Source organism: Phyllostomus discolor, chromosome 8 (genome assembly GCF_004126475.2).
Source record: "Phyllostomus discolor isolate MPI-MPIP mPhyDis1 chromosome 8, mPhyDis1.pri.v3, whole genome shotgun sequence".
NCBI classification, from domain to species: Eukaryota; Metazoa; Chordata; class Mammalia; order Chiroptera; family Phyllostomidae; genus Phyllostomus; species Phyllostomus discolor.
In genome coordinates, this window is record NC_040910.2 from 45,198,826 (window position 1) to 45,214,935 (window position 16,110).

General features: G+C 55.8%; 2 protein-coding genes across 8 annotated transcripts in view; one reads left to right on the forward strand and one right to left on the reverse strand.

Moving 5' to 3' along the window:
- The window catches only part of RFX1 (regulatory factor X1), a 33,308-nt gene extending 25,526 nt beyond the window's left edge, over positions 1–7,782 (forward strand). For all 7 annotated transcript variants that reach the window (XM_028519589.2, XM_036032391.1, XM_036032390.1 and 4 more), the window contains 12 exons: positions 1,583–1,764; positions 2,705–2,824; positions 2,918–3,033; positions 3,252–3,370; positions 3,454–3,563; positions 3,926–4,077; positions 4,158–4,255; positions 5,279–5,428; positions 5,522–5,730; positions 6,031–6,184; positions 6,266–6,311; positions 6,442–7,782. In XM_028519589.2, the coding sequence (XP_028375390.1) occupies positions 1,583–1,764; positions 2,705–2,824; positions 2,918–3,033; positions 3,252–3,370; positions 3,454–3,563; positions 3,926–4,077; positions 4,158–4,255; positions 5,279–5,428; positions 5,522–5,730; positions 6,031–6,184; positions 6,266–6,311; positions 6,442–6,611 (1,626 nt within the window). In that variant the 3' untranslated portion in view covers positions 6,612–7,782. The remainder of the gene's footprint in view (positions 1–1,582; positions 1,765–2,704; positions 2,825–2,917; positions 3,034–3,251; positions 3,371–3,453; positions 3,564–3,925; positions 4,078–4,157; positions 4,256–5,278; positions 5,429–5,521; positions 5,731–6,030; positions 6,185–6,265; positions 6,312–6,441) is intronic.
- A 93-nt stretch (positions 7,783–7,875) lies between these two features.
- On the reverse strand, positions 7,876–15,858 carry DCAF15 (DDB1 and CUL4 associated factor 15). Its single transcript, XM_028520088.2, has 13 exons — positions 15,704–15,858; positions 13,918–14,015; positions 13,699–13,834; positions 12,915–13,021; positions 12,694–12,833; positions 12,436–12,606; positions 9,861–10,295; positions 9,663–9,754; positions 9,434–9,562; positions 9,259–9,344; positions 8,966–9,070; positions 8,777–8,892; positions 7,876–8,372 (listed from the first exon to the last, which is right to left on the reverse strand). Exons 1-13 carry the CDS (start codon positions 15,839–15,841, stop codon positions 8,317–8,319), a joined length of 1,809 nt encoding a protein of 602 aa, XP_028375889.1. The 5' UTR covers positions 15,842–15,858; the 3' UTR covers positions 7,876–8,316.
- Positions 15,859–16,110: the final 252 nt, after the last annotated feature.

Below are 16,110 nucleotides of genomic sequence, written 5' to 3' on the forward strand. Positions count from 1 at the left end.
TTTTGGTGCATGGGATGACACTGCAACCAGCAGAACCATCTGGCCAGGGCCCCACTTTTTAAACTACTGTCCTCTGGCATTTTGGACCACATAACCGAGAGGGACACTTTCTCAGAAGGCAGGACCTCCCTTATGCACTCATGTAGACTGGCTTCTAGTCTAGTTTTCCTTAATGCTGGTGTGACCCACTAACAGATTTCATGAACCCCTGCTGGGTCCTCACCCAGAGTTTACAAACACACTGCACCGAAACAGTGCTGTCCCATGGGACGTTCTCTGGTGAGGAAATGTTCTCTATCTGACACTCAGCTCCGAGGCCTCTGGCCACAAGTGGCTATTGAGCATGTGAAATTTGGCGGGGGTCACCAAGGAACTGAGTTAAGTTGCTTTGTTAAAACTATTTTTATATAATTTTAGACTCACAGGAAACTGCAAAAATGGTAGAGAGAGATCCCCATGGGGTCTTTCCCCAGACTACCCAGCTAGTCACATTCGACATAACTATAGTACCGTATCCAACCAGGCAGCTACCATTGGTGTAGTGTGGGTGTCCGCTTCTGTGTGTGGGGCTGGCAAACCACCGTCACAGTAAAGAAGCAGAACTGTCCCAGTACCACAAAGGTCTCCCTCTGGCCAGCCCTTCCTAGTCACCCCCTCCTTCCCAAGATCCCTAACCCCCTGCAGCCATGAATCTGGTCCCCATTTCTACAATGTCATTTTGAGAATGTTTTATGAATGGACTAATATTCCCTGTGACCTTTTGACATTAGTTTTTTTTTTCACTCAACATAAATTAATTTAAATTTGTGTTTAAATAGCTGTATGTGACTGATAGTGACTATATTGGACAGTGCAGTTCCAGAGCGTTCTGGAACTTAGTTCCCATGGTTCATCATGATATGATGTGCTTTACATTGTGGTTGTCAGGATCACAATTGGAGATAGGGACAGAGAGCATCTAGCAATGAGTACTGCGGTCCCCACTTACCCGTGGGTGGTACGTTCCAAGGGCCCAGTGGATGCCCGAAACCATGGGTTGTACTGAACCCTATGTATACTGTTTTTGCCTACACGTACACACCTGTCATTACAGTTTAATTTACAAATTAGGCACAGTCAGGGATTAACAACTTGTTATGAAATAGAACACTTATAATAACAATATATTATAGTAAATGTTTTGTGAATGTGGTCTTTACTCTCTCAAAATATCGTATTGTACTGTACTCGCCCTTCTTGTGATGATGAGAGAGAGTACAGTGCCTGCATGATGAGACAGAGTGGGGTGAGTGACTAGGAATTGTTGCATAGTGAGTTAGGTTAGTGTTGGCCTTCTGGTGTTATGTCAGAAGAATTATCTGCTCTACTGATCCTGGAGCTAGAGCATCAAGCCATGATAATGTCAGTGATTAGCTGTCAAGAGCAGACAATGTTGATAGCTGGGGAAATTGAATATTTTCAGATCATTGTTGACCTTGGATAGCTGAATCCACAGGAAGTGAAACCATGGATAAGGGGGGAATACTGTACTTAAGAAACTGAAGCACTTCTTTGCACTTTTTCATCCCTGTTCCGGCCCCAGGTCCAGTGGCTCCTGGACAATTATGAGACGGCTGAGGGCGTGAGCCTGCCACGGAGTACCCTCTACTGCCACTACCTGCTGCACTGCCAGGAACAGAAGCTGGAGCCTGTGAACGCCGCTTCCTTTGGCAAGCTCATCCGCTCTGTCTTCATGGGCTTACGTACCCGCCGTCTGGGTACCAGGTGGGGCCCCCTGCCCCTGACAGCCATGAGGACCACCCCACCCCAAATTATCCAGGGCCTCAGCTCACCTTCTTATGCCCTTGCTCACTCCCTTCCAACCCCACTGGCTTCTGTGTAGCTTCCCACCCTGGGGCCTTTGCACTACCTGTGCCTTCTGCCTTGTCTGCTTTTCCCTGCCTCTTTACTTGACGTCCCTTGGCCCCCTTAACTAAAACGGCATCCTCTCCCCACCTCTTTGACATTCCCACTCTTCCCCCTTCCCTGCTTTTTCTCCTTAGCACTTCCCATCGTCCAACATGCCTTTTATATTACTTACTTCCCTTTTTCTTACCTGTCTTCCAATGTTGAAATGCACACACCTTTCGAGTGCAGGGACTGCACAGTCCATGTTTAATCAAGGACCTTGAGACAGTGAATTCAGCCAGGAAGGAACAGGGAGCCATTCCATGCACCCATCCTTCCCTGCCTCTCTCTTGCAACCCCCACACCTCCCTATGCATCACTCAGTTCCAGTTGCAGCTTAGGTATCACCTCATAACCCTGGGCAAAGTGCTGCATCCTTGCCTCCATTTCTTCACCTGTCCCTCGAGCAGCCTTCATGGGGTATGGATAAGGAGCGTGTGGATTTGTATGCACTCAGAACTCAGAACAGCACCTAGCATGTCCTTATGACTAGTGGTCAAAGTCTTTGCTGCTCCATGCCAGGACCAGGAGCTGAGGATGCCCCAGACATGGTCCTGTGTTTGCAGAGCTTAGTTGGCACCCATAGTCCCTGTGCTTCCCCGGCACAACACCCTGGCTCTGTGGAATGTGTATGTCCCCCCCATAGGCTTTGTTTGGCCCCCAGGCAGCAAGGAGGAGGGTATGATGTGAAGCTCGCAGTGGATGACTAGTGGCGTCCCCAGCCCAGCCCTTCCCTCACCCTCCATTTCACTCCCAGGGGCAACTCCAAGTACCACTACTATGGCCTGCGCATCAAGGCCAGCTCACCCCTGCTGCGGCTGATGGAGGACCAACAGCACATGGCCATGCGAGGCCAGCCCTTCTCACAGAAGCAGAGGTCAGAGGGTGGGCTGGACCTTGCACCTTAGTGTGGGGAAGGGTGCTCTGGCTGACCCCCACACAATTGGCCCGCCCACCCCTTCTCCCCCAGGCTCAAGCCCATCCAGAAGATGGAGGGCATGACCAACGGTGTGGCCGTGGGGCCACAGCAGGCCACCGGGCTGTCAGACATCAGCGCCCAGGTCCAGCAGTACCAGCAGTTCCTGGGTGAGAGCCCCCTGGCCCGTGGGCCGGGGCCTGGGGCAGGGTCTGTGGTCCCCAGGTGGTTCACTTGCCCTCCCTGAGCCTTGCCATCCCCCACGGCACATGGGGGACTCCTGCTTGATAGGAAAGTGGTGACAACTTAATTGGATCCAAGGATGAAGCTCCAAGGGGACAGGCAAGTAGGGGACAAAGGGCCTCATGGTATCACTTCCTACCCCCAGATGCTTCGAGGAGCCTCCCTGACTTCTCAGAGCTTGACCTCCAGGGCAAAGTGCTGCCCGAGGGCGTTGGGCCCGGGGACATCAAGGCCTTCCAGGTCCTATACCGGGAACACTGTGAGGTAGGGCAACCTGGCAGGTGGGCAGGGCTGAGGAAAAGCCATGCTGCCCCATGACACCCATGAACATCTGGCCTCCCCAATAGGCCATCGTTGATGTCATGGTGAACTTGCAGTTCACCCTGGTGGAGACGCTGTGGAAAACCTTCTGGCGGTACAACCTCAGCCAGCCCAGTGAGGCACCACCTCTGGCCGTGTGAGTCCCCAGGGGATGGTGGGAAGGAGGGGAAGAAGGGAGGGAGTATTGTGTGAGTCACCTCAGGCATCATGCAGGAGTGGGGGTACCTGCCTGGCTCCTGCAGTTGGCAGGGTACATGTGGCTTTCTGACCCCCACTCTAGAGTACACATGTGATTAGGTCTGATGATGGTGAGTGCATGGGATGGTGTGCCCCACTGAATCAGTTCCTTCCTGTGGTGGGTAGGTGGGTGCCTGTGTCCCAGTATGCAGAATATGGGACCCCATTGGACCCTGGGCAAACTGGAGCCTATGTCAGCCTGATCTCAAGGGTCAGCCAGAGGCAGGGAGCATCTGCCTGACCCCAGTGTGTTGTCCATAGGCATGATGAGGCTGAGAAGCGGCTGCCCAAGGCCAGCCTGGTGCTGCTGTCCAAGTTTGAGCCTGTGCTGCAGTGGACCAAGCACTGTGACAACGTGCTGTACCAGGGCCTGGTGGAGATCCTTATCCCTGATGTGCTGCGGCCCATCCCCAGTGAGTGCACGGCTGCTGCACCCTCAACCCCACACCCCACCCCCTCCCCGATCCTGATCAGCCCCCACTGCCACCCACAGGTGCCTTGACCCAAGCAATCCGGAACTTTGCCAAGAGCCTGGAAAGCTGGCTCACGCATGCCATGGTGAACATCCCTGAGGAGATGCTACGGGTGAAGGTGAGGAGCTGAGGACTGGGGGCCTGGATTCAGCCCAGCTCCTCCATCCCTGCTACAGGACTGAAGTCTGGAGGGCTGGTGGCTGGGTACCTCAGTCCCTCTGCCCAATATGGGTACTAAGACTTGTCCCCATGGCTGTCCCCTGGGAGCAAGTTTTGGGTATTGTCTTTACAAACCAGCTTCCTCAGATACCCATTTCTGAAACACAATCCCTTTGTGGGTTTTTTGTACACAACACAGCATCTTAAAAAACAACTGCAAACTTGAATTAGTTTTCTTCAGACAACCTTGACAGAAGGTGCTTTAAGTGTTCAGAAATAAAGTCTAAAAAAAAAGAAAGAAAGGAGTGATACTGATAAAGACATAGAACAATAGCTCTCTTCATCAGTGCTTGCTGCATGCCCACTCCTTAGGTGTGAGGAATTAGATGGTATGTGCTTGCTGTTGGGCAAAAAAGAAAAAAAAAAAGGTTTTTTTAGTCTGTAAAATGCTAACAAGACAGCTAAGCAGAGCTGATGTCAAAAGAATATGCTGGACACAGGGCAAGGCTGTGGGCCTGTGGGGAGAGTAGAAGCTAGATACAGGGGGAAGCCCTTCAAAACAGACAAGGCTCGTGTATTCATTCGTTTATTAAACATGCACTTATTGAGCACCTACTGTGTGCCCAGTATGGTTCTGAGTGCTGGTAGCACAGCAGTGACCAAGATGGACAAAGCCTACCTTCATGGAGCTAACATTCACTGGAATAATTGGAACAAAAAATTTATTGCAGCAGTGCCTGCTAAGATTTTCCGTTGTGTCCTTTCATAACAACAGTAATAATGGTGGTCAGGCACACAACTGATTGTTTTGACCCACACTTTGGGTGGGTGGACACCCAAAGTCTGAAATCCACCACCCTTTGATCTCCCAACAAAAGCAACGAGGCATATCCCCCTTTCTCAGGAGAAAGAAAAGGGCTCAGAAAGGTTGCAGTGGGTGTGGGTTTTGCAGAAGCCACATACCCCTGCCCCATGCCCCCAGGTGGCAGCTGCTGGCGCCTTTGCGCAGACTCTGCGGCGCTACACGTCTCTTAACCACTTGGCGCAGGCAGCGCGTGCTGTGCTGCAGAACACAGCCCAGATCAATCAGATGTTGAGCGACCTCAACCGGGTGGACTTTGCCAACGTGCAGGTGAGCACAGGGCGGGGCAGGTGAGCAACTCCAGCGGGTCGGCGGGCCCTGGATGGCAGCTGAGTCAGGGGACGCTTTCCCACTGTGCCCCAGGAGCAGGCCTCGTGGGTGTGCCGCTGCGAGGACCGTGTGGTGCAGCGGCTGGAGCAGGACTTCAAGGTAACGCTGCAGCAGCAGAACTCACTAGAGCAGTGGGCGGCCTGGCTGGACGGTGTCGTGAGTCAGGTGCTCAAGCCGTACCAGGGCAGTGCCGGCTTCCCCAAGGCCGCCAAGCTCTTCCTCCTCAAGTGGTCCTTCTACAGGTGTGCTTGGGATCCTTCTACATAAGGGGTGGGATCTGGGAGGGGCGGGACCTCCAAAGAATCCTTGGAGAGGGTAGAACCAGAAAAGGACCCGCCTTCCTGGGAGCCTAGGTGGCCTTTCCTGAAGGCACACGTGGGGGTGGGGTGGAAGTGGGTGAAGGCCCTCTGACTGGTACACGCAGAAGCCTCTGCTGGCTGGGCTGGGTTGGGTCAACTGGGTTTGCTCTAGCCTGTGGCAGAAATGGGGGTAGGAGGAGTGGATCACGGTGCCTTATGCTCTCTCTTCATTGCTGCCCCCAGCTCCATGGTGATTAGGGACCTGACCCTGCGCAGCGCAGCCAGCTTTGGCTCCTTCCACCTCATCCGGCTGCTCTACGATGAGTACATGTACTACCTGATTGAGCACCGTGTGGCCCAGGCCAAGGGCGAAACCCCCATCGCTGTCATGGGCGAGGTGAGAGGAGCGCTGAGGGTGCGGGCAGGGCGCCCCTTGGCGGGATCCTCACCCTCTTCCCTTTCCCTCCCTTCCTTGCAGTTCGCCAACCTGGCCACCTCGCTGAACCCCATAGATGCAGACAAAGGTGGGTTGAACAGAGGCCTGTCCCTGTTCAAGGCCCGAGTCCGGGATGGGCTGGGGTAAAGGAGATGCCTCAGGTAGGAGGGCAGCTGGGGACACTGAGCAGTGCTGACTGGTTCTGGTCTGTCTCCCAGACGAGGAGGAGGAAGAGGAGGAGGAGAGTGAGGACGAGCTGTCACAGGACATCTCTCTGGCGGCTGGCAGCGAGTCGCCCGCGCTGGGACCCGAAGCCCTGGAGCCACCCGCCAAGCTTGCTCGGACAGACGCCCGTGGCCTCTTCGTACAGGCGCTGCCCTCCAGCTAAGCCCGGGCCTCCCCCGCGCCCCCCCCCAGCCCGCCCTCCCCCCTTCGCCCCTCCACGCCAGGGTCCCTCACAGCTTCTGTGGCTTTGCTGTCCCCACTCCAGCCTCGGCCCGGGCGGGGAGGGGGCCTCCGAGACAGGGAAGGCAAGGGGGTCCCTGCCCCCAACGGGGCCGGCACAATCACAGGGCCTGGTGAAGCCACAGCTGTAAACTCTGACACAAAAGACGTGCCTTACAGAACCCGCCGCTGTGCCCAGGTGCCCTTTGGGGCAGCAGCCCGGCCCTTTGACCCCGAAGGCAGCAGCCTCTCCCTCCCCCAGCCCCACCCTCAGGGGGCAGGCAGGCAGGCCCCCTCCCCTGTTAACTTATTCAGCTAGCTGGCTTTGCACAGCCTGTCCTGGGCCCATTCCTGAGCCCCGGGTGGGCACAGGTGGGCACTGTAGGGACCCCTCCACACTGTCAGCAGCAGCCCCGGGACCCCTCCCCCAGCAACCCCACTGCTCCCTCCTTGGTATAAGTGCAATTAAAGCCGTGGGTGTCGCATCTACAGAGCTGGGTCCTCCCTTGCCCCACAGCCCCGGAGGGGGGCACTGCCCGGCCTGGCTCTGAGGACAGTAGGGGGCACGGCCTCCTGCTTCCAAAGAGCAGTGGGCTGGGCCTGGTGCGGGAGCCTGGAGGGGCCTGCTGCGGGCAGCAGGGCCTGGAAGTGACTTGCCCGTCAAGGCCTGGGCTCCACTTGCTCAGATCCAAGACCCGCCCCCCACATCCTGCCGCCGGTTTGTAATGGAACCTCTGTGCTTCTCAATGCCGTGCGCCCACCCCTGCCCCTCCATGACTATTGTGCGATTTGTGAGTGCCGCCCAAGCGGAGTCGGTAACTTGGGTTTTTTTCCAACCATCATGGCCTTATCTGTTCCAGTTTTCTCAGTGTTTTCAAGCTGTGAGATAGATGTTTATGGCAAAAATCAAAAAAAGAAAAAAAGCCTGACCTATTGTATAAAAATCACTATTTTGTGTGCTCCGCAGTGCTGCAAGCTTTTGGGGTGGCAACCCACTCCCCACCATGCCCTTGGGCCCCCCTCCCAGCAGTGAAAGTGTGGTAGTCTAGTGTGCCAAGCCGTTTTCTACCTTTTTGTAGTCTTTCTTAAAACAATAAATTCCGCTGTGATATTTGGCTACTGCTGACTCGAGGGCCTTGGGGGGGAGGGCATTTTTGGGGGCTGGAGACTCTAGTTGCCCCCATTGCTGTTAAGAGAACTCAGCGAGGTTCAGAAATAAAACATTTATTACATGAAGAGGAGTAATGGGGGAGGGGATGGCCACGATGTTTGCCACCTCGGGTGGGGAGGCCTGGGGCAGGAATCAGGGTCTATTCAGCCTCCCAGGGGGGCAATGTCCACACCTGTAGCCTGGGAAGGGGGGAAATACACAAGGAGCAATGGCCCATGCCCAGTTCAGGATGAAGGGGGGCACTTGACACTGGAGGGACAGGGGACTCCCTCCCTCTGCCCCTTCCCAACTTAAATAGGCATAAATAAGAAGCATCCAGACTCTGAGGCCACCAGGGGCTGCCCTGCCCAGCCCTCTTCCCACAGCCTAACATTAGTGGCGGTTGTTGGGCGGCCGGCTGGCCAAGAGGCTGCCAGGAGGGCGGCCAGCCCCCAGGCCACGGAGGTAGTTGGAGTCAATGTCCAGGACAGCCAGACCCTCACAGCACAATCCATGTGTATCGCTCGCTGTCTGCCAGAACCTTCAGTGAGCACCCTGTGGGGAAGGGTTGGGACAGACCATGGAATCTCTACTGTACACCCAGTTGTGGGAGAGGCCTGCCTCTTTCCCAGACCTAATTTGGGCCCAGAAGGTTCTGGAAGGCAGGGACCCTGCTGTGTTATCTGTCTCCCACCTATAGCCACCCAATAAATGTCTGCTGAATGAATGAGCAGCTGGCTGGGGGTCTCTTGGTGCCATACCTGCTAGGCCCTCTCTGAGCTGGCCCCCAGGCATGGCCTGGCTAGGCTACCCTCCCCTCACCCCAGTTCCACAGCATCCACTAGCATAGCCAGCATGCTCTTCCACTCGTCAACACCGGAGTCTCTTGTCTGCTCTGGGCCTGGTCTGGCGCTGGGAAAACGAGCTCTGTCCTACGGTCATTAGGTTATAGGGCCCACCTTTGTGCAGTGCCTCATTAGTCATCCTGTTGACGTAGCGGCCGCTGCTCTCAGGCACCAGCCACTTCATGACCATGTCCACACAGCTCTTGCGGTATGAGCTCCAGACACTGCCGCTGAGGGCAAGAGGGCAAGGGCACTCATCGCTCTGGCCACCCACCCTGGGCCCTGGCCCCAACCCAGCCTTACCTGGTCTGCCCTTTGACCTCAGTGAGGTCACCCACATTGACTGTCACGAAGATGCCCGTATTGAGGTCCCATGCCACCTTGAGGCTGGTGTGATAGGTCTTTGGTCTGCAGGGGGTTGGGGAACAGAGCTGGAACCTAGGCTGCCCCAAGGGGCTTTTTTGTCTTTGGAACAGTAATGGAGCACCTGATCCAAGTCGGGGGCAGGGGGAACCTTCTCACAACCCCCTGCCCCCTACACTGAAGGTCTGAGTGTGGCATCCTGCTGGGCAATGGCAGGGTTCCCCTCCACTCACCGGAGCTGGCCTTCCTCAGTTGGGGATGGGAAGGCCAGAAGCAGCAGGCCAATGTTGATCAGGACCTGGTTGGTTTCTGGGCAGACCTAGGGTGAGGGATGGGTGGGGACAGCTACTGAGGTGACCCCCAAAGCAGAGAGACCCAGAACCCACTTTGTTCCACCCCTGGGCCCACCTCCAGGATGACGATGTCATAGTCACTGAAGGAACAGAACTGGTGGCCCCAGGTGGCATCATGGCGGATGACTTCATTGATGACATACTCGAAGTCCAGCGTGAGCTGCTCCACTGTCAGGTACTGACCCTGTGGGCAGTGAGTAGAGGGACAGGGGAGGACTGTGCCAGCTACCACCCCAGCAGGTCTGCTGGGTCTGCCCCTTGTCCTGTCCGCCACCCTTACCTACCTGAACAGCAGCTCGCTCCCGCATGGGCCTCAGACTTCGGCCACGGAGATCGGTCACCACAAAGGGCAGGGAGATCTTGTCATCCTCAAACTCTGAGGGGGCAGGAAGTACGGGTGAGGGCAGTAGGAGGCCTGAGGTCCACTCCAGGCTAGCCTCCCATGCCCGGGGCCCTGCCTGCTTGGCAGGTTCCCTGCTCACCATCCTCTGGCTCTGTCCCTTCGCCGGACCCTAGCACATAATACAGCTTGGTGTAGTTGACATAGCCAGGTTCAGGTACTGGCTCCTCTGCTGCAGGGGGGCTGTCCCGGGGTGCCACCTCTCCACCTGGAGCTAGAGGCTCAGAGGATGGACGGCAGCAGCTGCCTGAGGGCCCCGTGCAAGAGGGTGGCCGGGCTTCCTCTGAGGTCCCACCCTTGGCCTCTTTGGCCCTGCGGAAGATGTCGGCTACAAACTCCTTGGCTTTGGCGATGGCGGGTGAGGGCTCAGGGACCCCAGAGGGATAGGCTGGGGCCACCTCAGGGCAGAGGCTGGGGAGTGCTGGGGGCACCTCTAGGCTCTGGGGCCCAGGGGGACTGGGCGGGGCTGGGGGATAGGTGGTGTGGTCATACAGGATTTGGCAGAAGCTGCTATCACCTGGAATATAAAAAAAGATATAGGTGCAGGGGCAGCGGTGTCAATAAAAGAACTTAAGTCCAGCACTCTCCCACCCTGGAGGAGTTCTAAGAAATTCTACGCTAAATGATCAGTACAAAACACCCAAAAGAGCAAAAGGCCTTTTATATGCACACACACGGACACATTCATTCTAACCTTATTCCTGAGCATCTACTGTATGCAACAGACACAGGACACGGCAGTGAACAAAACAAAAAGCCCCTGCCTTTGGGGAACTGACAGTTGATGGTGACAGCAGATAAAAGCCATATCAAAAACAAACAAAAAAGCCAAGTAAACTTGTGAGTTTACTATACACCATCCTTCTCAACGTGAGCCAGACCAGTGCAGGCAAAGCCTGGGAATCCTCAGCCTCTCCGTCTCTGCCTCACTAGGGCCACTCTTCTTCTAGGGAATGTGGGCTCGGCATGGAAAGCCCCACCACACTACATGAACTAAGCAGCACCATGGTCAGACCCTGTGCCCAACCTGCCCCACCTCCTTTGGGCCCCCACAAGCAATGGTGGGGTGGGGGTGTTCCTCTCAGTTCATAGAAACTTATCCAAGGCCACACCACGAGATAATTAGAGTCTACCAAAGCCCTCCTAACCAGCAGAGTGGTGGCACTTCTGGGGGTTAGGGGGGTGAAAATGAAAATGGCCAAGTCAAAACTTTCCTCCTGTATATACATACCCTCCTCCAGTGAGATGAGCATTAGGTATCAGTGACAGTGGCCCCTTCCCTGGGCTGGGTGCACATGGCTGAGTCCTGTCTGATGTGGTCCTTCTTAACAGGACCCATGGCTGAGAGGGCAGAGAGCACGGGCCAGGCCATCCAGGCCAGGCTCACTAGGGAATCACAGCTCAGGGAGGGGCAGGGCCTTGCCCACATGGGCTCAGGAGGCCAGGGTAGGGGTGGGAGGCCCCTAATGGGTCGGGTCCAGACACAAGGTGCCCTGGTCCTGGCTAGTTTGTGGGCTCTCTTATTTTTTCAAATTCTAAGACAAAGTTTATTTAGAAAGTTACAAAGGTAATTGAAGTGAGCCAACTGGGCTGTGTAGGCTCAAGAAACAAGTTACAGAAGCAAAAGAAGGGCCCTTGGAGCTTAGGAGAAAGGTAAAGGTAACACACCTGGAGGGAAGAAGCGGGGGAAGGGAAAGGCACAAGGGAGAGTGCACCTGTGGGTTGTTTTGGACAATCAGTCCTCTCTTCATGCCCATGGCCTTCCCACCCCAGGCACAACCCTTATTGCAGTTAGTGGACTTCTTTTCATTTGACTACATTGTTGTGAAATTGAGACATTTTATATTTATGCATGTTATTCAGTTATAGATCTTGTGTTTCTTTTGCATTTGCAAACTTTAAGGCGTCCTCCCTAGACATGATGCTGGAGCTCCCACTGGGTCTGGTGATCTGAGGGCAGTATCTGCCCTAGTCTGCCTCCCACATCCCCAGGAATGAACGCCAGCTGGCCCCCAGCTCCCACCACCACAGTCTTGGACATGTGCAGGTGCAGGGCTGCTGGGCCTAAGTCACACTCTGTTGCCATGTTGCCCTGGGAGTAGGTGGGGGGAAACCCCCAGGGCTCCACAGCATGACCAACAAGTGGCATTATCCAGCTTCCTAATGTTTGCCATTCTGTTCAGGGACATCACCTTCTGGTTTTCACTGGCAGTTCTCTGATTACCAAGATGTAAGAGGGTCATCTGTCCATTTACCACTCCCTAAAATTTTGAACTAATGTTTCTCCTTTTGAAGATAAGGCAGTACTGTGTGGTCCAGCATGACTGCCACTGGCCACATGTGATTTTAAACTAAATGTAACGAAAATGAAATAAACACTCAGTTCCTTGGTTACATGAGCCACTTTCATGTTTCTACTGGTGGCAGCTGCAGTGGACACAGACACGGAACATCCTAGCCCCACAGAAAGTTCTAGCAGACAGTGCTGGGGTGAGGCATGGCTGGGTTTGGATCTCACCACTCCCAGTTGGTAGCTGTGTGATCTTGGATGAGGCACCTCTCCAAGTCTGTCTCTTCTTGTCACATGGGGTAGTGACAAGACTGACCTTGCAGGATTTACAGCAAATGCTGAGACTATCATCAGACCTGGGGCCTACCTGCCGAGTGGACTGAGACAGCGCAAGCAACCAAGGAGTAGCTGGTGTTGAGCAGTACCACCTGGTCCTTCTTGAGCTGGAAGGCGGGCTGGAAAGTGGGGAAGGGATACACCACCTGGTACTTGGTATGCAGCATGAAGCCGTGTCGCAGGCACTGTGCGCTAGGGTCACCTGTAGCAACACATGCCCATGGGCTTAGTCACTACCCTGGAGTAGGGAGGCAGGCAGCCTGAGCTCCAAAGTCCCCCAGCCCCTCACCTGGATGGGCCCGACTGGCTTCCTGGCAGGCGGCACAGCGGCCTGGGGGTGGTACAGCCACCGTGCTGATGTAGATGTCGCGGTGGTTCTCGTCACTCATCATCATCATGTTCATAAGCATCCCATTGGCTGAGCGGGTGCTGGGGGCCAGCACAGCCTCAGCTGCTTGGCCCATGTGCCCTCCCCTACCTACCCTCAGCCTCCTCATCCCTGAGCCTCACTTGAAACCAAAGACGATGACCTTGGATGCATCACTGGGCCACTCACACACGGTCAGGTACAGATCACTATAGATCTCCTCATCCTGGAAGAGCCGCACCTGTCGGACCTGAGCAGCACAGTATCGGTCAGTGTTGGTCAGAGTGGGCCAGGGCCTGCAGGAGCCCACCAGAGGCTGCACAGTGCTGGGCTGGAATTGAGGCCAGGACTGAGCTGGCAGAAACAGCCCCATGGTAGTGTCTCAGGCCAGAGAGCCCCAAGCAGCCTCCAGCCCACACCCCTCTGCCTTCCTGAGGACAGGCTGAGGAGGCAGCCCTCATGAACAGGGGAAACAGGAAGGCTGGGCCTTGGACTGGATGAAGCCCACAGGAGCCCTGCTCCAGCAGATGGGACTCAGCCAAACGCATTGGTTCCAAGCCCCATCCACCTAAAATCCATTTACCTTGCTGAGCTTATATGAAAACTGGGGTAATAGCACCCATCTCCTGGTGTCGGGGTGGGGATTCAAGGAGTCAAGGTCAGGGCCAAAGCCAGTGTGGCAACCCACTTGGTCATAACAAAGCTAATGGGTCTGAGATTCAATGGGTTATATATGCTTAGTTGAACCACGTAAATTGCCGCTATTTACCCATTTTCACTCTAAAAATGACAATTTCATGTAGTTTGACCTAACATAGAACCTTGACCATTTCCCAATGAGCACACTATCTCCTCAAGGAACCTGAGGCTCAGAGGGGTGGCATGACCTGGTGGGGTCACGCTGTTGAGTGCTGAGCCTGGCCCTACCAGCTTGAGCTTGCTGTGGACGTTGAACTCCCACCAGTACAGGTGATAGATGTAGAAGGAGAAGTCGTCGTCCCCACTGCTGCTGGTGTAGGAGAGAACGTACCGGCCGCACTTGGAAAAGCCCAGGAAGATATGTCTGGCAGGGCAGAGGGCAGATGGGCCAGGTCAGGGTCAGCCCACCACCCTACCCAGCTGCCCCCTGCCCGGCCTTAGCCTCACCCTGCATAGAGGAAGTCCTCGTCCACGATGCTCTTAAGGGAGACACAGACTCTGGGTGGCAGCTTCCGGAAGAGGCGAGGGGAGAGCTGCCCACTGATCTAGGGAAGGGGCGGTCAGGACTCTTGAGGCACCATTGGGCAGAGGCCACGTGCAGTGCCCCCATCCCCTCACCCAAGGTAGAGCAGTGCTACACGCAAGCCTACTCCCTGCCAACCATAAAAATCAAGGGTGGTCCAAGCTCTAGAAGGTGGGATTAGCTAAGAAAGATGGATGGGCTGGACTTCCCTTGACCCTCCCTCTCCACCAGGGACCCAGGCTACCCTCACAGCCCCACACTTCTTCAGCCTCATGGTCCCTCTTACCCAAGGTCCCAAACTCTAAGGACCAGCACTGGCATCACCCCCTTTCCTCCTTGGAAGTGTTCCTAGTCACCCCTGGCCACACTGGGCCAGCCACTTGGTTGCCTTCCTGAAGGCTGCCTCACAGCACACTGAGCTGTGGGTGTCCTCAACTGTTAAGGAGGCTGGTATGGGAGTTTGGCCAACTGCACTCACCTGTCCTTGACCCACTAGCCAACACACAGAGTGCTCAGTCCCTTTGGGACAGCCCTGGCCTCAGCTGGGGACCAGCAGAGGCAGACATAAGGGTGGGGCAGACCAGTGGCCTTCCAATTCCTTCCTGACCCCCCCTTCTCAATTAACTTAGCCCCCTTTGAACTGCCACCTTCACCCCAAAAACTCCACCAAGGAAGGATTTGGGGAGACAGGCAGACATAAGCTGGGTGCTAGGTGATAAGGACATCAAGGCTGCCACCCAGTCTGAGGGGGTATACACAGTCCTGCCCTCAAGAAAATCCAGTCTAGTGGAAAAGGGATAGCCCTGTCTCGGGGAGCTCCCTGGTCAATGCGGGAGACAGCTCAACCCTCAAGATCATAGTCTGATGGAACAGCCTTGTCAGTAAGGCCCAGGCTGACAAGGGAGACTCCATACCCTGATACCCATCCAGAGAGCTTCCAAGTTAAGGGTGGAGCCATAGTCCAACGCAAGGAGCTCCCAGGCTAAGGGCGGAGACTGTTCCTGCCCAGGGAGCTCCAGTCAAAAGGAGACACAGCCCTGTCCTCACGAAGCTCAGGTCCTGCCTAACAGAGAAGGCGCACTCCCTATTCACAGTGCTGACCCGACCACAGATTCACAACTCTCTGCCTTTTCAGAGCTCCCAAATTGACGGGGGAGAGATCCTGGCACACAGTTTGATAAGTGAGGAAAAAAAAAACCCTCTTCAGGTGGCTCCCAGTCTGAAGGGGAAGACCAGGCCCTCTCCAGGGAGCTCCCTCCCATTCAGTAAGGGGGCCGCAGCAGGTACAGAAACTCCCAGCTACTGGGTAGTAAGAACAGGACAGGGAGAACACCAAAGCGCAAAGCCAGCAGAAGGGGCTCTGCCATGGGGGCGAGAAGGCTCCATAACGGAGGGGCCACGGAAGCAGGGTTTCGAAGAGTCTGACCCTGAATCGCCCCCTTTCCTTTTACTCCTCCAGCTGCATGTAAGGTCCTCTCCATCCCAGTCCCGTCGCTGGTGCCCCGCCTCCAACCCCTCCATCCAAGGCCCCCGCGAGAGCCCCCTACATCCAAGCCCTCTCCACTGGGCGCCGCCCAACTCCCTCCCTCCAACCCCCTCCCCTGGGGCTCCGCCCACAACCCCTCACCCCGCGAACTCCCTCCCTCCCACCGCCTCCCTCGTCCCTCTTCCGCACCCTCTGGCGCAATCCTCCAGGACTCTGGGCCTCACCTTCACCCGCTCCAACTGCTTGAGGACGTGCTCCCGCCGACGCCCCGCTGTCCGCTTCCCCCCGGCGCCCCCGGGGCCGCCACCGCCGCTCCCAGCCCCGCTGTTCCGCTCCGATTTCGAGCTGGGCGCCATTTTCATCCCCTCCCTCCACTTCCGGAGCAACCGGCCTCTTCGCCCCTCCCCCGCCGCCTCCTCATTGGCCCTTTCACGGTATTGCGGCCTGCCGGTTGGGTGAGAGTCCGAATTTGAGGCCTCGTCCCTCTATCCCTGTCCATCACAGCTACATCGACCCTTGATTGGTAGATACAGTACGGCCTCGGAGGTTGTCGACGTATTCCCGCCTTCCCTCAAGTAAGACACCAGAGGTCCGGTTTGCGCCTCACGCCAAGATGACTTTGACCCGATAG